Source organism: Hirundo rustica, chromosome Z (genome assembly GCF_015227805.2).
Source record: "Hirundo rustica isolate bHirRus1 chromosome Z, bHirRus1.pri.v3, whole genome shotgun sequence".
Classification (NCBI taxonomy): Eukaryota; Metazoa; Chordata; class Aves; order Passeriformes; family Hirundinidae; genus Hirundo; species Hirundo rustica.
In genome coordinates this window covers 79,036,138-79,063,014 of record NC_053488.1, presented here as the reverse complement: position 1 = coordinate 79,063,014, position 26,877 = coordinate 79,036,138, and the positions used below count along the sequence as shown (strand labels likewise).

Below are 26,877 nucleotides of genomic sequence, written 5' to 3'. Positions count from 1 at the left end.
GATAAAGGGAGTCAAGAATTTATGCAAACATTTGTACTCAATGACCAATAATTTTGCTCTTCTAGCATGGAATGCAATAAAAAGTAAAAATGGCAATATTCCAAGCTAGGTAGTCAGGTGTGCTACTCAAACTCACAACCAGAGACTGTATTTTATAGCACGCTCTCTAGTTGGTAAAAAACTGGCCACTGCCACAGGTTATTCTCAGTAATATAATATAACATAATACAATAAATATAACATAATATAATTGTAACATAATCACAAGGTAATTAAACAATCAATAAATGTGAATTTTCACGCAAAATAAACAAACAGGAAATATTATCAAATGCTTATGATCAATATTATCAGCAAATGTATTCAAAGAATTTATTTGGGCCTTGATTACCTTCCAACTGCATTACTTGCCAAGTCAGAGCAGGCAGCCTGATAGCATGGGAAGGCAATTTGCAGCTCCAGGGTCAGGTCTTCCTTCCCTACCCTCTGATAAAAGCAAAGGAAGCCTAAAGGTAACATCAAAGATCTGATGTCCCATCTCCTCCCTAACAGTCCACACTATCCAAAGGTTTGGCTTTTTTCCATCCAAACTGGAGATACAACAATGGGCATAAACCCCAATATTAATAATCACAATGGTGTCAACTCATGATAATATCAACTTAAACAGAGAAATCAGTGATTTTCAGGCAAGATCTAAAGGATAATGCCTTGTCACCGCACAGCTCTTGTCTTTCACTTCTCAGAATCTGATATAGTTAAAAAATCAGTGCAGAACTGGAGCATTTTCAGTAACAGATGGTTTCACAAGCATTTTATTTCAGTCCCTTATGCTAAAATATGTTTCTCATTACTCCCGGCTACAAGCATTTGCTATCCTTGTTTGCTACCCTTTGTTTTTTTCCTGTCGAGATGTCAAATATGGATGTTTAGGGGGGGTTGTGGGGGTTTCAGAGGGTGTTTTTTTACCATCCATCCTGGCGGGCAGGAGCACTCCCCGGTGATGTGGTGACAAACGCCTCCGTTCTGGCACGGGCACCTCTCCTCGCATTGTGGGCCATGCTTCCCGGGCGGACACAGGTCCTCACAGCTGTGCACAGGTTGGGGACAGCACAGACACCCATTACCACAGGCCCTAGCTCTGTTTCCAGTGCTATCATCATCAGTTCTTCCAGCCAAAAGCTTAGAGAACAGAGCAGTGTTACCCAGAGAAGCACATCGAGTGTTGTGCGGCATCCACACAATGGATCTAAGGAGCAGACCTGGCATTCTAAGAATTACTCCTTCCCAAGGCATCTCTTTATACTGCACTCATTCACTGCTGCTAACAGCTCTGGAATGATCAAGGCCAAACAATTTCATGTTTCAGTGCCATTTCCCAAACTTGTAGCTAGACTGTGACAGCCATGAAGAACTCTCTGCTCCTCCTTTTTTGTGTGTTTTAACCCATCTGGGTCAAGGGTTTTTTTGCTCTTGGCCGCACAACTGAATGCGTCTTTCAACATGGGCTTGCTCACACCTGCCTGCTCAGAATGGAAGTCCATATAAACTCTTCAAAACTAGTATCCCGCCACCCCAAAAAATGACACAGCTACTGCTTACAAGGCGCCAGTGTATCCAGGGGGACACCTGCACTCGCCGGTGACATGGTCACAGGTGGCTCTGTTCTGGCACTGGCACTTCTGGTGGCAGTCGTTGCCGTAGGAGCCGGGGTCGCAGCGCTCCTCGCAGCGCCAGCCCTTGAAGCCCGCAGAGCAGTGGCAGGCCCCCGTGATGGGGTTGCACAGGGCCCCGTTCTTGCACTGGCAGCGGCTGCTGCAGTGGGGTCCCCAGTGGTCGCTGTCACAGGCTGGAGGGGCAGAGGGAGAAAAATGCAAGGTGGTTTTAGAGCAATTTTTATGGTTACAGCACTGGAGGTGCTGTGAGTTGCCTGTGCAACAAGAAAGAAATTATGAAATGGAAACAGTTATTCCTCCTTGGTCCTTAAGGATTGTGGCAGGGAGATCAGACTTCATTTATGTGATTTGCAGCTGATTCTTCTCAAGAAAAACCAACATTATAAAACACGAGGCTGAGAACTAAATGCATGTTTGAATCTCTTAGTTCTCAAAATTCTTCATTATGATTCTTCACCATCGAACCGTGAGTTTCCCTTTACAGAGGGAAGTCTTGATAACTTAAAAAAATGTCTAAATCCACCAACAACTCTCTGAATCCCACATGGAAGTTACAAAGGCTTGCTCAGTGTAGACTTACGATTTTGGACAAATCTAAGAATTCCTACTTTGTTCACTAATTGCAAATATTTCCTTTGCAATCTTGCAGTATACTGATAGGGCAAAAGAAAACACAAGAGGCAGTAGTGCAATAGGAAATTAACCAAGCAATAGGAAACTAACAACAACATGGCTAAACTTCATCTGAATGTTATAGATTTGGTTATCCAATGTGTCTTTATGATCATTTAAACCCATCTTTTCTTGTCTGCCAACAATGCATCCTGTTAAAGCCCTATAAGCAAACAATTCAGAGGGTATTTCAGCATCAAAGAAGAACTTAAGGAAGAAATTTTATCTTAAGAAACACAGAAGTTCTGTAAAGAGCCAGAAGATTAGGGTCACCTGGAGTTCAACAGGAATGTGTTAATCATATGGTCAAATGATCTAATTTTATTTTTATGTTCCATTGATAACAGCAGCACAATGGGAAAGCCTCAATTGCAGCAACTGTAAGCCCAGGCTCTCCTCTTGGAGACTGACAACCATTGTTCTCCCAGTCTTCTCCTGGGGCAAAAAAAGCCAGGCAGAGAACAGGCACACTTTCCTAGACTAATGCAAAGTAATTCAAGAATGCTCCTCAGGGTCGGAATTATTCAGCTGTAAGAGCTGCTCACCCAGGCTACACAAATAAAAAGGCATTAGGGTCTTTTCAAGAATCTGCTCCTTAAGGTTAGTTTTTTCTTTTTTCCCAGGATGGGTCACTAGAACATGCATCCATAAATGGAGATATTGTGAACACTTACACACAATAAGATAGCAACAGAAAGTAGTGTTATGATTATAAACACCCAGCAATGCTACTGGACTGTAAGAAGAACTGCCCATCTTATTATTGGCCTCTCTCTTTAAAGATGTGTGGGTTTTGTTGTGGACAAACAACAGTTTTACTACAGTTTTGTAACACACTGCTGCCTACAGCACACTGCATCTCTCAAATTGCCTTTTCCCATGATAACTTTCAATGTCTTCAACATGTCTGCATAGCAGTAAACCTCCTGGTCAACCAGTCAAGAAACTAGCTATTTAGGGACATAAAAAATACATGTATGGCTGGCAAGATGCCCGAGACAGTCATGGGTTCTGTCATGATAGAGCATAAACTTGTCGGGGAACAAACCTGACACCTATGTTTTTTTTTTAATTAGCATGTTAGTTAGTCTGCATTCAGATGAAAGTCTTCTTCCTTTCAGACAAAATTTCAATTTTTGCCATTTCTCATTGAAATATTAAATAATAAAACAATTAATAATAGTAATAATAAATTTAAAAAAATACCCAAACCCAAAAAGCCCTGTCCAGACATGTCTGATAAACAGCAGAATTCAGACTGATTGCCACACCACAACTGTTCCAGTGCAGAGCTCAGGCTAGGATGGAGGCAAGCAGAACATGCCCTTGCTACAAAGATGGGACTGGCAGGAGAAGATTTTTTTCTTGGTTGGTTGGTGAGAGGTTGTGTTCTTTTACCAGCTGCTGGGAATGGGGTATTTTGTGCAGCCAGCAACATTCCCGCAGCTTCCTGAAGACCCACTGCAACGAGTCTGAAAGTCACAAGGACCAGAAACTTCCCTTACCAATCATCCAGCACCCAGCCTCACCTGGGGAGGATGCACTGGCATGACTTTCTCATTATGTCTGCAGGAAATCATTAAAGTAAAAGCACATCCAACAGCTGCCAATAGGATTCCAAGCCTCTGGACCATTCTCCTGGCAATGATCAGGTGAATAACAGATACTGACTTTGTAATCTTCCACTACATTCCAGTGGTGGCCCCAGCACAGCGTAGTTTTGCCACAACCCTTCCCAAAAGGTCCATCACCAGCCTTCCATCTTACCTGTGTCTTATGGGCAGAACAGTGTAGAAATGTGCAGAAATGTGCAGGATTAAGGGGAATAAATAATAATACTTAAGAAGATGGATAAATCATGTATTTTGCCTCTATGTCCCCTGACCAATCATCAATAATATTCTCCATAGGAAATAAGAGTGATTTGTCAGAAACTGATGCTCAGTTTACTACTAGAAAAAAAGGCAAATGGTAGAAAGGTTTCCTGTGGTGAGTTTGTATTAATTTAATTAGTTTTGGAGCTTAAATTTATCAATTATTACATCAGACTATTTCTAGGATTCAAACACTGAGAAATCTGGGCTGGAAGTCACACACATCTGCTAACTTGGTGGAATGGGATAGTCTTGGAGTTAATGACTACTGAGACGTTACAGAGTGTCAGCGGAGTTTAATGAGAAGAGCTGTAATCACAGGCACACACCACAAGCTGGCACCTGCAAAATCCTCATACACTGATTCTCTGAACAGATCCAGAGCTGTAATGCCATCTATCACAGCACAAGGGGAAAGGGGAGCAATGCATAAAGACAAGAAAATGTTCAGAATGGTTTCAGCACAAGGACGGTGCAACTCATCCCAAATTACTCCTGCAAAATCTGAACCACTCAAAGGTGCAAAACCCAGCCAGTAAACCAGCATTAACTTTCTGTGTTGATCCTACAGAACTGGCCTTTTGCTGTTCTGTCTTACACAGGGCCCTCTTTACAAAAAGACCCTCTTTGCCTTTTACACGTTATATTCACCCTCAGGTTTTTTTATGTTTTAAACAGACTTTTATGTTTTAAACACTGTGGTATTAATGTCACATCTCCTTTTAATGTTTTCCTTTCATTATTCATCTGGGAATATCTTTTTTGTCACCACAGTGTGCAGTGTGCATATCACACAATGCCTCAGACATAGGAAGGAGAACTTTGCTCTCTGCTTTGTTGAGCAAAAGCAGGAATTCATCTCTGGAATAAGAGCACTGCATTGCATAAATTCCATTTAACATGAGCACTATGGTAAAGATCTCTAAGGCTAGGGAGGTCTACCATGATAAAAATTCTTGTTGACACTGAGGGCCAAGTGACTCGAGAAACAGGGAGAAGCTTAAGGATTCAATGGTAAAAAAAAACACCTTTGAGAAGAAACTGAAACCTGTGATGGAAACTGCTACCAGTCTGGGGCCTTTTTGCATCTTTGAAGATGTAAAATTCTCCTGTATAGCATATGATTTCCTTGTAAAATAACTGTAATGCACGTTGTTACTGTGCTGGGCTAAATGTGGTTTTATGAAAATGGTTTCTGCGATTTACAAACTGGAGTGGTAGGAACCCTGACTTTTAAATTTATTTTTATTATTTTTTTTTTCTAACAATCTGGAACACATGTGGAATTTGGCAACTACTTTTGACTAAATATGGTTGTAAGATTTTTTTTCTGGCTTTTTAAAAATATTGATTTCATTAAAGGGCAACAAAAAGTGCAAACAAGTCCCAGTTCGCTCCTGATAAACCCACCTTGACCACCTAAAATACTGCACTTCTCTGAAGGTTGCCCTATAACTAAGAAACAAGTAAGACTATCAGATCAAGCCAAAGAACAGTTCAGAAGAAAAACCTCCTTAGACAATCTAACTTGCAGCTACCTTTTAACTATGCCACCATTTCCCTTATGCCAGACATGCCACATTTCCCTTATGCCAATACTCATGCCAAACAATGTCTATTGCAATGCTATTTTTAAATATCACTTCTTTTTGTGGGGGGAGAAGAACTACAGCAAAACTAAGATTTACAGTTCTTGCTGTGAGTTTCTTGCAGGTGTCTCATATGTAGCACCAAGACAACTAAATGAGATTTTAGACTATCTTACCCATCTTTATGCAAGACACATTGTAGTGTGTTCCTGGAAATACATACCACAGTTTGAAAACAGAAGAGATTTTTATCACTTCATTAGGCTTACGTATTTTTATGGTCTTTTAGAACAACTGAAAACAAAATTCCCTACCACAGACAGCAGGGAGTGAATACTCCCTCCCTTGGAACGCAATACTGTGAAGCATAAATTTAAAATAACATAACACTGGCAAATATACATATTCCTATCTCTCTGCCCTCAAAACTCCCAATAAAGTTTCTTCACAGAGTTTCAAGCAACTACAGACTTTATAAAGTGAAAGGTTATTTCCCTTGCCTCAGCAAGTAAAGCAAACAGAAGCTGCCCCCAGCTTCAACATCCTCCTTCCCTTCCCCACAAACAGCCAACCATAGACAGCGTGCATAAAAAAGGTACCATATTGCGAAAACTTTGATTTATCCAAAGGAGGACTCCACTGACAGTCTTGTTACTACAAACAAGATTGCTAATCCCTGAATATACCCCAAGGTGTGACTTCCAAGAGTCAACAGAAGGAAAATTCATTGATTTTCTAAACAAAAACGTGACAAAAATATGGATGTTATCACTAATCTATACTCACATTACCCCTACTGGAAAGTTTAGAGGGTGTTCTTGAAACTACTATTTGCTATTTCCATCTGGAGATCTAAATGGATTGCATTTGCTTCCCTTAGAATATTCCTGCAGGATAGGAAACAAGTAATAATTCTCCCAACTGGAATTTAAGCCAAGCAAAAGTGAATTTCTGCTGATTTTGAAAGCTATAAATACTCAAAGTATGTTTTAAATTTGACGAGATGCATTAAGCCCTTAGTCACATCAGCCTGTCTGTCAGCCTGGACAGCAAATGTGAAACATGGCAAATAGAAAACTTCAGAGATGAGTCAAAAGAGCCAGGAAACAAAGCCAGCTACTCTGAAAATTAGAGTCAAAACATCCTGTAGAAAACCTTCAAAGTATTATTCCATAAAACCATGGATTATTTTCCATGTAATTTTTTTGCTCTGTTCTAGTCATCTCAAAATGCTATGAAAATGGCACATGCATATTTAAAAAAAAAATATTTTCCTTAAGAGAATCATTCATAATAATTATGAAATACCAGTGTCTTTTAGTAAAAGACCTGCTTTACCTATATCCCAGACACAAAAATGCATGGAATTTTTTTTTTTTTCAGAATGCCATTTCTATTTGATCTGGAATTTGCTTTCAGTCTTTTGTTTCTATCTGATTGTTTTTGTTATACTGTAGGCCTTTTACCCTGCGGCGTATTTTGCATTGTTACTTTTTGTTTTCTCTAAAAGAAAGGATTTTTATTCAAAATGCTAAGCTTAAAATTAATTCAGGGGGTTTTCTTGTTTACTTTGTAAAAGCCTTTTGATGCGTGAAGCGGAGGAACAATAAAAATGTGTTTTTCAGACCTTATGAAAGACTGGAACTATATGCCTTTCACATGCCATAGATTTCCAAGACTCTTTAAAGTGCTTTGGACAGCAGAACACAAGGATGGATAATTGATAAGAAAACACACACAAAAGGTTGTTGGTGTTCGTTTTATCATAGTACTGAGATAAAACCTCTTAAAAATAATCATAGGAATTTTTTTAAGAACCTGCTTGTACTATATCCTGTCTGTGATCCTGATTTTGCACAGATGTCCTTGTAGAACCATAAGTTACCTTTTTTTTTTTTCCCTTTTTTTTTTTTTTTTCTCTTTTTTTCCCAATGACTTGGAAGGTCATCTTAGTTGTTGTCTTTAATTAGCCACAAATGGTATCCTTCACAACCTTGAAAATCTACTAAGTGAGCCACTGAAAATATATAAGCCTGCCAATATATAAGGCAGATTGAAATTAAATCAGCACTAAAAATACCTTTGCACTGTTACTAGGGAAAAAAAACCCCCAAACCCACAGACCTTAGTCAAAAAATCAGCCTAGGCAAACAGCACAAATTACTGGGTTTCCAAAATGGTGAAAAGCAAAAATCAAAAGTTTCTCTGGTTCAGAAAGTATTCACAAAGCAATAAAACCATCAGCATTTCCTGGAATGCCTTTAAGTAAATCTCAACATAAGTAAATTTAATAGCTTTGTTTTGCAGAAAGCAATTTTTTTGTTTTTACTTAAAGACCGATACTGTAATTAAACAAAATTCTGAAGCATGGCCATAAAAATCTATAAATTTCCCTAGGATTTCCAAAACAAAATGGTTCATTGCACCAAAAATATACTAAACATAAGAATAATATTATTTCAAATGCATAGTTCTACTAAACCTCTAGACAATCAAAGGTGCTATGCAGCCATGGAAATTTTGAAGCCACCTACCACAGTGACACTTGTAGTGACTGTTAAAAATGAAGGTGATGGCAACTTCTATTAATATCTGTTTTTCCTATTTGCACCTCATCTGACTTGCTGGTGGGTTTGTTCCTCAACTCAAAGATATTCAGCCTCTCAGAGGAGAAAATGAAATGTTCAGCTGGAAAAACTGAGGAGAAGTCAGTCAGGGAAGGTACAGCAGCAATAAATAAGAAGAATTATGGGTAGTGAACATAGAGATGACACATTAAATATGAACACGTTAAATTTAAGATTGTTTATGACCTGCTGGCACTTTTGCTTAGGAGGTGGGCTAGGGGGAGTTCTGCACTATTTGAATAAGCTATTTCTCTACATTTGCCATAAAAGTAAAATAGCTGTCTGCCAGGACACTGCAGTTTTGCCTGTGTGGCCGAGTTCTGGGAACCAAGCCTTCCTAATGCAGGGATGCAGTTAAAACCAGAGCTTATTTCTGCAGCCTGCTGGATGGCCTGGAGTTAACTCAGGAATGAGCTAACTCTCTAAGCGTATCTTGCAAGCTGCATTAGGCAAAAAAAGAAAAAAGGAAAGCAATGCCCTGGTCAAAAATCCCCCCAGTTTGGGAGGACTCTCTGCCATCAAAGTGTGCAAGGTGGTTCCAGGCAGGTACCACCGCAGCTGTCTCACTTGGGATGCAGTGGAAAAAGACACACATTGACCTCTGCAGGGTTAAAGGAAATCAAGGGCTGCACTGGGTAACTGGCACTGTCTGTGGCTCACGTGATTGTCACACACATTAATGCCAAGGGATCCAGTTTCTGCCATGGCCGGCATCTGCCAAGTCCCATGAAGAAAACAGTGAGATTTTCATGGAATTTGCGAACTTTACAAAACACCCACGGCCGTGAAGGAAATCTGATAGCAGCAGAGCTGCTGTAGTTTAAAAGTTGCCTTAATAAGTCCATTTAAAGGTAAAGGTTTCTCTAAGGTGCCAGCCTTAAACCTGCAGCTTAATGTATTAAAGAAAAATCCAATTTTCTTCTCATGCTTTACAAAACCCTGGAGACAAATTATGTCTTCACAACATTTTTTCTACTCCCATGACTTCAGACTATAGTCCCAATAAAGCTCTACTAGTCACCAACAGAGTCAAATTACAAATTAAAACCCAGTGATTCAAACAAATCCCAAGATTATTTCAGAACAATAAAAATTGAAGAATCCCACTCCCATTTTCACAAGAAATCCTAATCATGCTTTGGTCATAATACAAAGACATGTCATTCCCTTTTTTGCTTTACCACTCATGCCAGCCGGGGGGGGATCAGAAGGCTAAAACCATTTCAGAAGAGTCAGCGTAATATTGATTTTTGCCTCTGCTCCAGCTTATCCAGAAAAGTGTCCTATTGATTTTGAAGGAATTATCTGCAGACTGCTGGGCATGAGAAGAAAAACAAAGTGTATGTCCTGGTTGTGGATCTGAACTGCACACGCACTCAAAACTAACAATGAGGTTCATATATTATATTAAGAATAGAATAGAATTTATAAATAAATTTAAAGTACTGTTGCAGGAGTGTGAGCAGAAGACAAAAATTACAAATGCACAACAGGGTTTGATCATCTCTAAATCTACACAGACAACTATTAGCACATGTAGCAACTTCTATGGAAGACTATTCTATTCTCAACCTGTAGTCAAAAGCACTCTTAAAAAAACCCCAATCTGACACATGCCAGTTAAAAATTTGAAAAAACAGTAATTTAGTTTCGGAGGGAAAAGTTGTGTCAGTTTGTTTGTTCTTCAATAAAATCTATTTGTTTAACCTATATTTAGCACTCTTTGCACTTCTGTTTGCCCCCAGCCCAGAACTGTCCAACTTACATTCCTGGAATTCACAAGTATTTCTTCAAAGGGGAGATGACAGCTTATGGATTGTGCTGATTCACACACTTCACTCAATACATCTTCTGTCCAATCCCTTGTCCTGACAATTGTGTTCAGTCAATAAATCTTTATTACAAAAAATTGTTTCGCATGACTGTAGATGCAAGTGTAGAATGCAAGTGTTCTGAAAAGGAGTGATCTCTTCATCCAAGCGGTGTTTCCTCTCATATATATCTATCTACATTATAAGAACCTTCTTGATCCACCTCACACTGACTTTCACTGCAAGCAAATATTACCTAATATACACAATTTCTTTTAAATAAAAAGAAAATATCTGTAGAAAAAATACACCTTGTGAAGGAAGCCTTCCCCAAGGAAGCAGTATTTAATTAACAAAACTCCTAAGCCACCACTCAGGTTTTCCTTGTGAAGAATAGGTCCAATCCTGTCTTCTGCTCAGCTGGGATGCAATTTTTTCAGAAAGGCAGAGGATGTGGTAGGGAGGAGAGTTATGGTCTGTGTTAGAATTGCGCACTGAAAAAGACAGGCTCGGCACCCTGGTCAGACCTTAGGCCTCCTCTCCCTAAACTAAGAGCGGCCACTCACCAAAACAATTCAGGAACTGGAAAAGAGTCATGGCAATAAGGAGGTAATGTTTGCTACAAAAGGAAATGGGAGTCACCCAAAAAATTTATTCCCTCCTGAGAAACAACACATAAAAATCAGTCTGGGGGGTTGGCAGATGAACAGATGCTGCAACAGGACTAAATATGTTCTCAGATACTTGCAGATAAAATTCCTTTGTAAGGAAAAAAAAATAATTCCAATAGAGATAGGACAGCAATTTGGAAGAAAATGTTTAGTTCTGCAGATTTACAAAATGTTTGGTCCCCAGGTAGAACAGTTCCTTCCAATATGTGTGGGTCCATGAAAATGAACAGATAAGTACATCTGGAAGCTGGCCTAATACCTCACCCTTTGAGGATATCTCCTATTCAATCAGGGCATTTTATCTGGCCATCAGCAGCCATGAAACCCCTGAACCTTTGCATTACAAAAACAGTGGTCTATCTTTCAAACATGGTTCCTCCATTCAGTTATGTAATGAAAATGTTTATTTGATGGACATTATTACAGTAGGGCAATATATATATATATTCCTACTGATTTAATAACTTCCTATATAAAAAATAATACTAAAAAAGCACAGATCTTTATTTTGTATCATTGTACCTTTTGGTGACTGAAGCTAAAACCAAGTTAGGGATCGTGCAGAAAACACAACTAAAGGCAGAGTATCAAAATCTTTTATGTAGGGCAAGCAACAAGAAAACTCAGAAATCCAAATCCCTCTCACTTACTGTTATTTCCAACACTATTCACTGTTTTTCAATTCAGCGATTGCTGTAGCTCTTCAGATAAGGAAACGATGAACAGATAGCAGCAACTATCAGCTCCCAAGCTCAGAAGGACAATGGAGTGAAATTAGCAACTTTCTTGGGTTTCTCCACACAGAAGGGGATAAATCCCAGAACAAATGTTCTGGCAGCACATTCACAGAAATATCCCCTTTCTCAGTCTGCCTCCCCTTCTCCTATGGCTACACCAGTGATCCCAAACAAATTTTGGCCATTCCAGGTAGCCCCAACATCACACAGGAGTTCTTAAATGATAATCAGCCTCTCCAGAGACCACTATTCAAAGATACACAAAAAGCAACCAGCTGAGGAAGAAGTAGGGGAAAAGAGCCGCACATGTACTCAGAGTGAATTATACCAGACAGGTAAGAGAAATGGACACTAGAAATCCGTTGAGAGAAAGGGTTCTTTCCAAAGGCGGATTTAGAGGTTTCGGTCTCATCTAAAGCATACTTTCAGACTTGAAAATCTCAATAAATAACAGTATTTTTTTCAATCTGTGCTGTCTAATGATTCACATTTCTTCTGCATGTTTGATTAGTTACAGAAGAGCTCAATAGATAAGGTTTTCGGAAAGAAAGCATGTTTTGACAATTTATTTTGACAATTCAGTACATTAGATTAAGACCAGTCTTACAGCAACACTCTTTTGTGAAAGAACAATGTCTCTTCCAGTTTTATGCCTTATGCAAAACTTGTGTGTTTCTCTGGAGCCATATATGAACCCCAAGCACACACAAAAACTACACAACAAATGTAGTAATTAATTTTAACATGGTTAAATTCTTCCTTGTGCCAACAAATATGCTGCTGGAACAACAGATCAGTTCCAGATGAACAGAGTTATGATAGCAACATATTTGAAAACTGAAGAAAAGAGCATTTCCCTTTTTTTTAAGGAAAAAAATGAGAGTTGTTAATTTTATAGGAATAATGTACTAAGTAAACTAGCAGCGTAATATCTCTGCGATTTGTTTGTTTGAAATTTACAAGGTCTGTGGAATTTAACTTGTACATGCAGTTGTTCTTATTGTTGGCTAAAATACATTCCTTTCAACTGGACAGTCACTAGCAGAGACCCACCTTGAACATGATTGTAACAAAATATGTGGGTTTATGTTTGCCTCAAAAATATATTTTAAAGACCTTAAAAAGGAGGCCACAAGGCTGGAAAAAAAAAAATTATAATGAATTGAAAAATTACTTTGAGAAACTGTATTTCAGCCAAAGGGAAGAGAAGATAATGATTTGCTTTCGCACCACTCTGCTCCCCTCATCTCCTGCACATGCTCTTATGGCAAAGGGAAAGAAGAAGAAAGTGGGAGAAACTTGAGCAGAGTACAAAGGAAAGACATTGAGAGTTCATGCAGTGAAGAGTGAAGGGAAAAATGGTTGAGTCAGAATGAAAAATGAGGACAGAGTCGTTAGGAAGGCTTTCCCCATAGCTTTTAAATGTGACCTGGCACCATCAAACTTTATACATTATCAAAATAAAAACTCCAAGATTTTCTTATATGTAAAATAAAATTATGTCTTTTCTCCAGATACTGCACTACTGGCATGTTTCTGAGCACAAAAAACCCCCAACTCATTAGTGCTGCTACGTGGGAACACTGTTTGCAAGTAAATGAAGAAAAATCAGCTTACACAGAGTAACGTGATAACTCAGAAAAAAGCCCTGATCAGAGAGCAGAAGCCCAAACACAGAACTGATGATTATGTGTCCAAAAGAGAGGACAACACCATGGAAGGAGTACAAGACAGGCAGAAGCAGGTGAGAACTCACCACTAGAGCAGTTGGGTCCTCCCCAGCCAGGCTCACACTGACAGGTGTTGGGAGCAATACAACGGCCATGGACACACTTATCAGCACAGTGAGCTATCAGAGAAGGGAATTAAAAAAAAAAATAAATAAATTAGAGAACATCTACCACTAGGAAAAAATATTCTTTAAAATATTCTACAGTAGTCCTAAACCAGTTCTTTTGTGTCTCAAGTACCTCTCAAAAGCAAAATAAATCCCAGTGTATTAATGTTTGGTGGCATCTCTTAAAAATATATTTCACTTCAGTCTCTTCTGTTTCTCCTAAGTTTGAAGACTCCAGCTAAAAATGTGTTAGTATTACTCAAATACTTCAGAGGAGATTGTGCAAATTTAATGAAAAAAGAGTAAAAGTATGATCCAGGCTGGAAACCCATCTGACCATGGTCCTGGGCAAGAGGCTCCGGTTGGCTCCGCCTGAAACTTGGATGGTATGACTTCCACAGGTCCCTTCCAACCTCAACCGTCCTGTGACCCTCTGAAGCAAACCCTCATGCCAAGAGAATGAGGGGAACTTCTGCAGGCATCCAAAGAAACGCTCTTGCAACAGCATGGATAAAATATGATTTGCAACACACCGATATTTTAATATCAACTTTTCCAAATGATTGCACAGTTCAGTTGAAGGATAAACAAACAGTGACAGTGATTGAAGTATGACATATAAACCTTATGGATAACTACAGCCTTTATTCTAAGTGCTAAACAGAGCTGCCTGATTTTTTTTTTTTTTTAATACCCCTAACTTTCCAAAATACATACACTCTAATAATTTCCTTCTACTCTGAACAACAATGAAACTTAGAAAATGCACAGAGTTTTATTTGTAGCAACAGAAATCTGACTGCTATACCAAAGAATACAAAGTTATCAAGGGGAAAAAGACCAAATGGATATTAAAAAGAAGTTCAGTGGGGCTACACAGAGTAATTAGGTATTTAGGTAAAATACTTCCAAATGTTCTGTTTTTTTCTCTCATTAAAGATGATGAAGCACATTGGTCATATTTACATTTAGTGTGTCCAAGAAAAAGGAAAACCACGCAAAGATTAATATATAGAAAATTAAAAATTTTGATTGTACGGGATCCCAGACATTAACTGCTTATTTTTATAGCCTTTAGTTTTCATTCTCAACTATTTCTAACAAGCTACTTTTCAGATGTGCATCGAAACAGTCTTTATTAGGAATCAACAGGGACAATAATAATTTTTAAACCTTTCATAAAGCAAGGCATTAACTCAAAGCTTTGTTGCACATTTATGTATTATGGAAAAACTGAGTTTAATACATCACAATGTTCCATTAGTCTTGTAACTTGACACGAACCATTGTATCTTTGAAGATTCTTTCCTAATTAGTGCTGCCCTGGGTACTAAGGCTCTCCACAAACCAAGTATGTGAAAAACCTTGCCAGCAAACCATGAGGCAACAGGTCACTGTAAACATGCAGTGTGAGCACTTGTATGAATAACCCAGGGAATGCAAACATGCTCTGCCCAAATTTCTGAACGCTGGGCCTTAAATACAATACAGCCATGCTCCACAACCTCCTCTGTGAGACAGCTGCAACAGAACAGAAAAATAAAGAAGTTGCAAGATACCAGACCTATCTCCTTGCACTGCCCCTCATGCCACACTGAACACACAGATCCACATTCTGGATATACATAAAAATCTATACCCTAACCAAAAGAAATTATTCTCCAGACATCTTCTGGGCTAACTGATTCTACATATCTAAGAGACAGTACACATTAAAAAAAAAAACATTGCAGTGGACACAGGGATGAGAGAACCAAAATTCAGTACAGAGAGCTACAAAGAGGTGAGGACAACATGAAAAGCACCTGGAAGAAGCTGACAAGACATGAATGACACCAGGAACAGAGAAACTACTTTCTCATGGTTTTCTATGGAATTGCTCAGCATGATATTTTAAAAAAATGCTTATATGCAGATGCAAAACTTAACATGAAGAGTTGTTTTTTTTAACTGACCACCAGGTTTTTTTAACTGCTTCTTTGGTGAAGAAGCACCAAAACCTCCCTGGCAGGAGTTGCCATGTCTTCTTTTTTTTTTTTTTTTTTGCAAGTAAAAGATCAATTATTGTATGAAAAACAGTCTGGGTTTACTCTTGCATCTTTGCTTTTATATCTTATTTGCCCTTTTCTTTCATGCCTTATTTTTTTTTCAAGATCTTTTCTACACTCTTGCCTTCATTATCTATGTTAAAAGAAAACTTGAAAAAATGTATTTTTATCTCTGATGTAAGTTTATGCATGCATTTTAGGATCTGTTGCTTTTTCACTTCAAAATGCCAGCCATAAACCAGTTAACATAAAATTGAAACATTTTGACTGTAATTATGCACATAAAGTAAATGACTGAAAAGTTTAACTGCAGTTTCCTCCCAATTAATTGAAACAAGCATTTGTCACGGGCAAAAAATAAATTATTTATTAAGCTATGCTTTAAACATGTTTTTTCAAGTAAATCCTACACTTCTATACTGTATGCTAGAATACACCCCTTGTCTGATTCTTTTTTCCTGTGCTTGATGGCTATTTGATAGTAGAGTGAATGATACAGTTACACCTTAAGACAGATGGTTCATTTTCTATTTCATGTTTTGAGGAAATTCAACAGGCATAGTTCTCCATTAATGTCCTTAGAAATGTACTACAGTGTTACTACCTGTAAGTCAGGTAAATGTTCAAGATTCCAGGAACAATCAACCTTTGCTTGTGTGTCCATCTATAAGAAAGCCACTAGAAAATGTCTTAAAACATTAAAAAAATTCACTTATTGAAAAAGTTCCTAGTCTGTAGCTAAATCTAGCATCCATATGCTAAATCTCCTAAGGATTGCCACAGATAGTAGCAGACAAGTGGCAGGGAATCCTTTGGAATAAGTAAGAAATTTAATCAATCACTCAGCTGGGGTGGAGTTGCTAAGGCCAGTAAGGAGTAAGCTCCTTTATAGAACTTCACAGAATTATTGTTCTGCCTCTGTATCTGCGTATAAACTGCATTTAGATCATCTCAGAAAGTGCATCAAGTATAAACATTGACAAATGCACCAAAACTTTCGAGAGCAAAAGTAACAACCTGAGGTCCAGTAAACCTAGTCTTCTACAGAGGTACTGGCAATAGTGAAGACAGAAATGAGAAATTCGTACATTGTTTACATCCCCTATAAACAGGAGTTTCATGAGGACAGCACAAAGCACTCTCATAGTGAAAGTTAGCTAGTACTTACTAACAAAGTATCTGCACTTTTATAAAACAGTCTAAGTACTGTTGGATCTAAGTACTGTTGGATCCAACATATAATGTTGGATTTAAAATACAACTTCTTGTCAACCCCCTGAAGACAAAACGAAATGGAACAAAAAAACCCACAGATTCCTATTATTTTTGAGAAGACGCAATGAAATTTCAATTCACACAATGTTGAGTCATACCAAAATCATCTAGCAGCAGACTTTTCTAGTTTACCTTTCTAAATTGAGAAGTCAAATAAAGGAACAAACGACCAACTAAGTATCAACAGCACCACAAAGATTTTAGCCTTTTGGAGGCTTTAGGTAAACAAAATAATCCACACTGCACAGAAAATAAAACTGCAATAATGGAAATGCTCCAGCTGAAGATCATGAAGACAGAAGGTCTCTCTCTTTCTTCCAAAGTCAAATAAATGCAAATTCAGCTACACTGAAGGATCTGTATTTTCACATACTTTAAAGTCTGAGGCATTCCACAATCACTTCAGAATTCAGAGCATGTATGTCCTGAGTATCATTATCAAGAATATTTTTATGTAATAACAGGAAAAAATAGTATGTCCAATGGTATTAGAATTTTTCAAGTTCTGAATATCACTGTGTTAACACAATGAATTTACCACATATGATATAGTATGTAAAAGCTGTAGTCACATCAGAGAATCACCATCACACCTGTCATCACTTGATGAGCCAAAATGTAACACTTCAAAAGGTATTCTACAAATACCATTATTCATAAATGCTGTATAATAACCAAATGTAGCCAGAATTTGTTTCTTGTAAGTCTAATATACATCTACTACAAACAAAAAGGCTAAAATCATTGCCAATCTGATATCAGATATATTAATTTTTTTTAAAATATTTTGACCTTCCTTTTGCACATGCAGAAAATGTCTCGAATCAAAGTTTGGTTTTTTTTTTTCAAATTTCAGGATGTAAAACATGTTCTTAACAAGTACCACTTTAAGACCTCCTCCGGTCTGTACAAGGTCACACAAGCGAGAGAAAGAACTGAGCCAGACTCCCCGGACACAAATTTTCCCAAATTCGGGTTAGATGAGGAGACAGGACTCTGTGCCACCCAAAAAAGATGCTGAGACCTCCAAACAGTTGTTACAGACCTCTGTAACTCCAAGAGAGGTTCAGCATGAGTCTATCGGGGTCTGTTCCAAGGAGGAAAGACTTCCATCTTCCTCATGGTTTTAAACATTGTGTTTATTTACTGTGTTGGAAAATACACTGATGCTTGCAGTATGCATTTTCCACATAATCATTACTTAGCTGGCTGGCTACTTGGACACCTGAAATCCAATCATCCAGTCATTTGCATCTGCACAACTCCAACTGGCTTCAATGAGAGCTGCACATGCATCACTGATGAGTAACTGAGTTCCTGCAACTCAGCCTTTGCAAGTCACCCACCAGAGGGGAGTCACACCAGCACAGTGATGGATGTGCAGAATTTCAAAGTCAAGAAAAAAGAAAAAAAAAAAAAGCTGAACTTACGGATACACATTTCCCTGCTTTCATAGAATCCAGGGCAGCACTGGGATTTGCGCCTGTACATCGTTTTCTCACCGTGTCTATAAGCAGTACGGTAACTGATCCTAAAGAAAGGAATGAGTGTTTGTCACATACCTTGTTTCAAAAACAAGACAGGATATATTCTGACACATTTTAAAAACATTCAGATGTCATAAAAAACCTGGAAAAAATGCTCCAAGTGGTCTTGATTTATCTGTTGCCAAATTCAAGAGTTCAAGGGGCTCCCTGACTTGCCTTAGGCTCATGGGTGGTCAGAAAGCAGGAAAAGAATTGGGAATTTTTCTCTTGTGATGGTTCATACTTATGGGCATATTCCTCTGAGGAAAATGCTCTTTACAGATGTCACCAGTTCTTAATCATTCAACCCTTGCTTGCTTTCTGCTTGCACAGGAAGTTTCCTTTAATGAATGTTAAGAACCACACGCTTACTTCCTTCAGAACACAACACTGCAAGCAATAAGGGGTCCCCATGATATTTCTGAACAAATACACCCTGCAAGGTCAGGAGAATTTAGTTTTTTCCCAAGCTGTTTGTTTTCTGTTAGCACTCCATGGAGTTACACCCCAACCTGCTAATAAAATGTATGTGACTTCGCTTGGTCAGGCATTTTCCAGTTGACACAGATCACAGCAGTTAGGCTGGACATTACAGCTAAAAAATCCTATATATCATGCTTGATTTTGAATCAAGATTCTTAACAATATCAGCAAATTGACAATATTGGGATTTATACATCACCTGTGCCGTGTGCACTTAAACCAGTTTAGGATGTCAGTACAACTGGTGTAGTAAATCTGATCAAAAGGATGTGGATATGACTCTTGCACTGTAACTGAGTAACTGGGGAGAGACAGAGAGAATAAAGGAAGATCATCAAGCAAGTCCTTTTAGCACAGTCTCATTTAATTAGGTCTTTTACAGAATCCTGTTACAGAATGGAATAAATATAACTAAATACTCATGTCAAAAAAATGAGACAGAAAGCCTGCAAAGAAAAATAAGCATGCAGAGTCATCCTGTTTCAACTGTGTAACACATTTGATGAAATTTCACTACTCAACATTTAAAGAAAAGTAATGTTAACCTAATTTTTTTTTTTAAATCGGAACACCTGTATCTCAAATAGGCAGCAAAGGGAAGTAGTGTGTATTAGGTACTCTCCTGTGGAAACTTTTATTAATGCAACTGGATAACTGGACAACTAGTTAAGGAGACAGAAAATGAGGTTTCTTCTGTTATCACTCAAAATAGAAAAATAGGACTTTCTGAGAAATTTCTTGTAAAAAACTGTATCTGGGCCTATAGAAAGACATCCAGTGCACATAGATGCTACATGATTGTTAACACAGAAATACACCTGCGTAGTAATTACTGAAAAATTACATTACAGGCATACCATCACACAGTCTATTCAGCAATCAGAAATTAATGAAAAATAAAGACCATACTTTCTTTTGCTTACTGCATAATTTTTAACAGAGAACCACCCACACCACACTCCACCCCCCAAAATTACTATATGAAATTCTATTATTTTTTGCCAAATTACACAATTATACAGTGTCCTGAAAACAAATCTGTGCTGAGAGCCTCCAAAGCTGTCAGTAGGGCAAGAGGAGCAGAGCTCTGTCACAAAAGGGGAAAATATTGAATCATCCTAGAAAATTCTTTGAGATGCTGTTTGTGCTGGCAGACAGTCCTGGATTGCACAAGGGAGATTGAAAGTACAGGAATGTGTGGCAAGCTCCTGCAGCCCGACTGATTCCCAGGACCAGCCAAAAGACTAAATAGCCTGCCCAGCTCTCCCTCACTTCCACTCACACCCTCTCTGACTCCTGAGCACCTACTGCAGAGCGATAGCCACAGTCTCCTCATCCTGCCGTCACCATCTATGCCAAGGATAAGCACATCCAGAGTCATTCACCCCTAAATGCACACACCCTACTTACTCCCTGTTTTCCTGCATGAAGGCAAGCAGCCCTAATCCACGCAGCTGCCCCAGCCCAACAAAATATCGGTGTGATGACGGCGCTTGCCTGAGGCTCTGCACTCTTACCTTGAAGCAGGGCACACTCTACCCTTTTTTGCAGCTCATTTGTAAAGACCATTTTAGTACTGACTGAGGTTTATTTTTTATTTAAATATACAACAGTGCCAGTGGCAGTCAAGAGCTTCTGTCTAGGGCTTTGCCCTATCATACTCCTGTCCCTTTGTCACCTGCTTTGGGCAGCAGTGTGAATGTTTCACTAAGTTTATTTGGAGGTCTACGCCATTTCTGAGACACAGCCCAAAAAGGAAAAAAAGTTAATGGTACGAAGTGGGCATGCTTGCTAGGTGCATTTTTGGGCGTATTTTTCCTTCTGCACACTTTTATTAGCTTGTTTTAAATTATATTATGCAGTGTAATAGTATTCCAGGTTTCTTTCCCATTTTGCTTTCACTATGTTCTAGCTTCCCCCAAAAACTGTAAACAAAGCACACAAAATATAGGACAGTATCCAGTAACATTGTAGACAAATGCCTGACTACTATGAACAGGTATTTAATATGGTGACTACCTCATATACAAATTGTTGGATGAACTGTACACTGCAACTGAGGCAGAGGTGCCAAATGCTGCACATGAAGCTCAGGTAAATTCCCAAGCAAAGTCTTTAAGTGTTGGGTTTGATTTTTTTTTAAATAAAGAGACTTTATAAAAAAGTAAATAAAAGTTTCAATTTTCTTTGTAAAGATTCAGCCATAACAATCACAAATGTGCAGTGGCTTAGCAGCACTCCCCATGATTAAGCATAAAACACAGTTTACACTAAGTGCAGGAAAAACTGACGCCCTCAAGTGAACTGTGAAAATTAAGATTTTCTCATGGACCAGCTGATCAATTACAGGCACACCAGTTATAATGAGACAAGAAGCCTTGTTTTCACTTTTATAACCTTTACACAAGAAAAGAAGTTCAGCAGATGCTTGAGGCACAATTTCTCCAACCCATTGTGGCATTTTGCAATTCATGTGAAATTGGATGAACAAACAGACCAAGTACATTAATGATGAATTTCATTTTGCATGTTATAAATTTTTGAACCTCATCAAACTAATTAGACAACAAATCTTAATTCAGATCCCGTGAGTGCTGAATAGGAGAGAGTCAGCATAATCAAATTTGGCCAAATTCCAATATGGTTAATTATATTTTGCATAAGTAAAACTTCTTTTCACCTAAATTGGAAAGAGCTATTTTTATTCAATTCCTGTACCCAGATGGTTGTGTAACACTGCTAGTACCACTGCAGTCGTTTTTGGCATCCTAACCCCTAAAGCAAAGATGCATGTCAGCCCACTGTTAAATAACTCTTTTACTTATCCATGAAATCACCTGCCCATGTAGTAAAGCGAAATTTCCCCCCCCATTTTTAAACTCAGCTAAAGCCTTCAATAATTTGAAGCATGCCAAGTAAAGCAAAGCAAAATTATTACATCAGAATTTATGTCACCTATTTTTCCAAAGGAAACTATTACCTTTCCCAGTGGCTACAAACATTGGGATCTTCCAGATTCAAAGACACAGTTGAACCCATCCAGTGGTACAGGAGTATAACAGGGAAGCCAAAAAGGAAGTTGAAATGAAGAACCATCTTTCCAAGGGGATGACACTGAGGGAAAAATAAAATAAAATTAATTAAAAAAAAAACAAAAACAAAAACAAAACAAAACAAAAAAAAAAAAAAAAAAAAAAAAAACAAAAACCACACACCAAAAAACCAACACCACCACCAACCAAACATTAGTAACACCATGCAGAACATAAAGCAGCTACTGATGTTGACCCATCTCCAATCAATCTAAAGCAAGGGATACTTCAAGGAACACACCCTGCTTGCCCAGCAGCAGCAATACCAAGCCCATTTTGGAAAAAGAAGCCAAATGGAGCAGTTTCACATGAGGTCAGCTTGCAGACAAACTGCATCTCAGAGGTCCCACTGTCCCCTCCAGCTGCAGCCACCCAGGCTGGGTGTGCTCAGCCAGACTCTGCCCACTCTGAGAGGAAGAGCTGAGGTTTGGAATGAAGGCTGGCACTTGCTCAAGACCGCAAGAGTGGAGAGGCTCAGCTGTGACACAGCACCAGGAACCCTGCACATCCCTCATTTACAGGAAGGGTTTGTGCCTCTCCACGTGCTCTCCATGACCAACACAACCTCACACTGTCACTGCTCTTTAAACTTGAATCCCCCAAATTTAATTCCCCATCCTCAGCCAGCTGTACATTTCCAAACAGAATAAACATTCATTAAAAAAAGCTGTTGTAGTAACATGAAAATCTAAAAAGGTGATCCTAACACTTCTACTAAGCAAATTATTTTAATTTGCATGCTGAAACACTCCTAATCCAATTGGTCATTAATCCACAAATGCCATAATGAATGCTATTAACATGTAATTTATTTGTAATTACTTAAGTTACATTTCTGTTTCAGTGAACATTTGACCTTATTTCCTCACACACTAATTCTAACATTATGTGGCTACAGAGATAACAAACAAATGTGATCCTTGAGTCTAATCTGTAGTATAATGAGAAAATAATTTCTAATTAATATGTTTGATTTAATACAAATATTTTTAACAAAGTAAATTAAGCCAGAAATAGCAATTTCTTACTTTAAATATTATGGAACAAACTAAAGCAAATGACCCACCACTGCATTTTATGAGAAAAAATACCACAGAGCCATGGGAAAAAAAAGAATCAAAACAGTCTTACTTAACCCTTACTTCAGAAGTCAACATAAAAAAGCTCACAGCAGGAAACTATTATATTTAAGGTATCTGAGGATTTTGCTAAATTGTTCTTGAAAAATCAGGCCACTAAAAGATATTTCATGGTCTGTAACTATTTCTCTGCACACAGCAAAGTAGTCAATGTGCAGTTATTTAAAGAGCAGCTGTATTTTCAGCTAATAATGTAAAGTGGTGATTTCATTGAAACTATTCACTCTGATTAAGCAGACTGTAAATGGTATTTCTTCCCCCACCCCCACCCCCCCCTCCCCCCGCTTTTATTCTCAACTTCAGCAACTTTCCTTTTGCAGGATGCATTTAACAAAATTTAAAATAAAAAAAAAAAAAAAAATTTGCATGAACCCCCTAGAGTATAACTTGATTGCATTCAGATCTTTTGCTTAATTATTAAGGAAAATCAAAACAAAAAATCAGTGCAGCTGATTAGCATTGCTAAAGTGTTGATATTAGCAATAAAATATGTAGATGACTCATTTAACTCTTGCTGCCTATGGTTTGCACCAAGAAAAACTGTTCAGAGGTTAACTTTTCATACCATATATTTCTCAAATTATCTCATCCAATAACACAATAGTACTTTCATTACCTACATGTACATGGAACCTGTAGTTTAAGTACTGACAATGTTCGTTTTGAGAAATGCCTTCCCTGTGCAAATCAGTACCTACATGAGACAGAAAAAAACCCAACAAATTTAAGCTGGTGTTTCACCACCAGGACTTCTGTCCACAACAGAACACTAAAATCTTATTGCCTGTCAGCCTTTTCTACAGCATTTGAGGCAAATTCTCTTGTTCACAAAGCTGTATCTTGATTCCTGTTTCAGGCAGGAACTTTAAGGGAGGTCCAGTGTCTATTCAGGTCAGACTTCTCTGTTTCCCCAAACTTTAATCCAGGCCCATGATTTAAAAATTTTAACAGGAAAGCAGTGCAGCTACAAAAAACAACTGTAGAGTACATCCCTAAATCTCTGTAAACTAATTAAGGAAAGTTAACCTGTTATATATATATTATATAAAAATCAGATAATCAATAACAGTCAGGTTAAAAATTAACCTGATCACTCCAAGGTTTATTATAATTACTAACAAGCTCATTTTAAAATGATAATGGGTAACCAGTTTTTAATGGTAATGGTAACAGGTGTAAAAGATATACTCCCATAAATTACAGATACTCCCCTAAAATACATTTAAATTTGAGCATTTGAATTGCAAACATGAATTGCATTTCTCACTCGTAAGCTGATGAAAAATCCTGTATGTGCATTACATAAACACAGACAGCTGAACAATTAATACCCAATAGCTGAGATTTTTAGGCACTTTCTCTGCCCCTACCAAATGTGTTGACAGTTTTTATTTGGTTTGTATCTCTTTTTCCCCATGGAGTTCAGCATCAAAACCAGAGAAAGAACAGATAACTACAAAAAAGGCAAAAAAAAGCTGCTTCTCTATGAGGTGAAAGTTGTGGCATGCTTACAAATTAATCTCTCCACCCACCCAGAGCAGAACCACAGGCAAAACTGAAGGCACACAGCTCTCCCTTGGATTTATTGTAATAAAAGGTAAATAAATACAGGTGGAACTGGGGCAAGGGGGCAGAGGAATGTATGATGGACTGTAAAAGAAGTGAAGGTTGCTCAAGACTGCAAATTAATATTTTTTCTTCAGCAAAATCAAGTGCTGCCAGAGAACTAACCAGGATTAGAACTGCATGAGCAACAGAGAATGACACAGTTGCTGACATGACATAATGGACCTAAGACCAAGAAAAAAGCTGATGCAGCTTTCCCAGTACTGTTGCAAAAGCATTTTTACCATTGAAACATGAAAAATGCAGCAGGAATGGGCCATTTAGTTAGAAGACAAACTCCAGAGGAATAAGAGCCTTTGGTACTCTGTCATGGCAGCTCAAAGGTTTTACAGCACTCTGCAGTGATAGGGCACAAGGAGATTAAATGTTTTCTGAGCTGCAAACCCATGGGCTACTCTTAACTGCATACTGACATGGCATCAACCTGCATGTACAGCAAGTGCTACTTGAAAAAAAAAAAATCTCTATCTTCATCATAGTTTTCTTCAGATTTCAGACTGAATTGTAAACAACACAATCATCTCTGTAGAGCTCCTTGCAGGTGTCCTTGCTTTTACACTCTCCAGAGCACCCCACATAGACTTTGTGACTGCAACTGGACATTACAGTCCCACGTGAGATAAGAGTTCTCCTGAACAGTTTTTGGTGAAGAATCATTCGGTGTTTCACTTCCTACAGAGCCTTTTCCGTAACACTCTTCACTCCTGAGGCTCAGCCCCTCTACCAGGGACACAACTTGCTTATAGAAACTCAGCTGATGCTAAGGCAGAGCAAAATTTGAATCTGACCTAATCTTGTCAATGATGATTAGTCCTGTGTTAGCTTCAATGAAAAGAAGAAAACCCACAACTGATTGCTTTTATTGATTACATTAGAGAATTAATGGATAAAGAGCAGAAGGCTTTTTCCCTTTGGAAATCAGTAAATCAGTTTGACACTTTGCCACTTGAAATCTCACTCATAAAGCAAATACGAAATAACCTGAATTAGCACAGATCCTAGACTGGCTGAAGATGTACAGTTACAGCAAATGGAAACTGACTGGTCTTTTCCCAATTCCTCAAAACTCCAAAGGCAGAACTGATTGTCACTGTCATGGGAAGATCAGGACAAACCAAGCTGGCAGGGCTGAGACTCTGCCTGACAGAAAATGTGTGGGATCTGCACAGCCAGCATAAGAGTCTGCTAAAGGATAACCCAATAGTGCCCTAAACTGAAGTGCTCTAAACTTTCACACCCTGCATGAGCAGAAATTGTAAGAGCCCTTCTTGATGCAGCCTAATCAGATCTGACCCTTTTCACTTGTGCTTTACTTTCAAACCTCACTGTGAAACAGACTGACACATTTGGAGAGTCCAAAGGTGTTGCAAATAGGCTAAACATGAGATGTGGGAAAAACGACTCATTTAGAATCGTGTCTGAAGAATAACCAAATCAGAGGCTGAGTGTGCTGGAACAAGTCTCCTTGGTGGAGACATACAATATATGCTGCTACTTTTTTCAAGTTACGTTGCTAAGAAAAATAAATCAGTAATCAGTCACCATTTTTCTTTGGTTATTAGATTAGATCAGATCATTTTTATTTTTCAGTCTCTCTTTAATTATCAGAGGCTTCTAAGAAACTGAGGTTAATGTAATCACATTGTTTGTCTGTGTGTTCTGGCCTCTGCCCAATAACTCGTTAATTTATTGGTCACTTAAACTGGAAGAAGCAAGAGAGGGGAAGAAGACTTGAACTGTGGAGTTCCAGAGAATCCAGTGATAATGCACAAGTCTGCAGAAGACCAGGCTTTATTTGCCCCTAAGTGACGGGACTACCAGTTTGAAAGCTACAGCATCACAGTCCTTTAAGTAATGCTGTAATTTCACAGAGTGCATCTCTCTTCCATTCCTACTAAATATAAATGCAATACTGCATGACTTGATCTTAAATAACAGAGAGCAACCTTCAAACTATATTAAAACTGTAAACTGAAGTAAATTTTGGAGTTTCACTGTAGTTTTTGATTTTTTTTTTTCTACTGAAACATTTTCTGGTGAAAACCTGGAGAGTTTTGGAGCTGTCACATTGCACATTGTTTTGTAAGCATCAAACAACTTCTTGGATTTTAATTACAAGCACAGAATGAAATAAGGTAACTGCAAACATGGGAGGAAACAGAAATTTTACCACCCAGCAAATATGTGTGTTTGC

General features: G+C 38.3%; 1 protein-coding gene across 2 annotated transcripts in view; it reads right to left on the bottom strand.

Annotated features, from left to right (window-relative positions):
* MEGF10 (multiple EGF like domains 10) overlaps nt 1-26,877 on the bottom strand; it is an 82,681-nt gene that overhangs the window by 42,028 nt on the left and 13,776 nt on the right. Inside the window, exons 2-7 of one of the 2 annotated variants that reach the window (XM_040089824.1) lie at nt 21,807-21,940; nt 19,026-19,127; nt 18,248-18,348; nt 13,414-13,506; nt 1,603-1,849; nt 970-1,090 (exon numbers count right to left, since the gene is read on the bottom strand). In XM_040089824.1, coding sequence (XP_039945758.1) covers nt 970-1,090; nt 1,603-1,849; nt 13,414-13,506; nt 18,248-18,348; nt 19,026-19,127; nt 21,807-21,922 — 780 coding nt within the window. In that variant the 5' untranslated portion in view covers nt 21,923-21,940. Of the gene's footprint in view, nt 1-969; nt 1,091-1,602; nt 1,850-13,413; nt 13,507-18,247; nt 18,349-19,025; nt 19,128-21,806; nt 21,941-26,877 lie in introns of those variants that run through there. The other variant, XM_040089825.1, reaches the window with a different exon arrangement.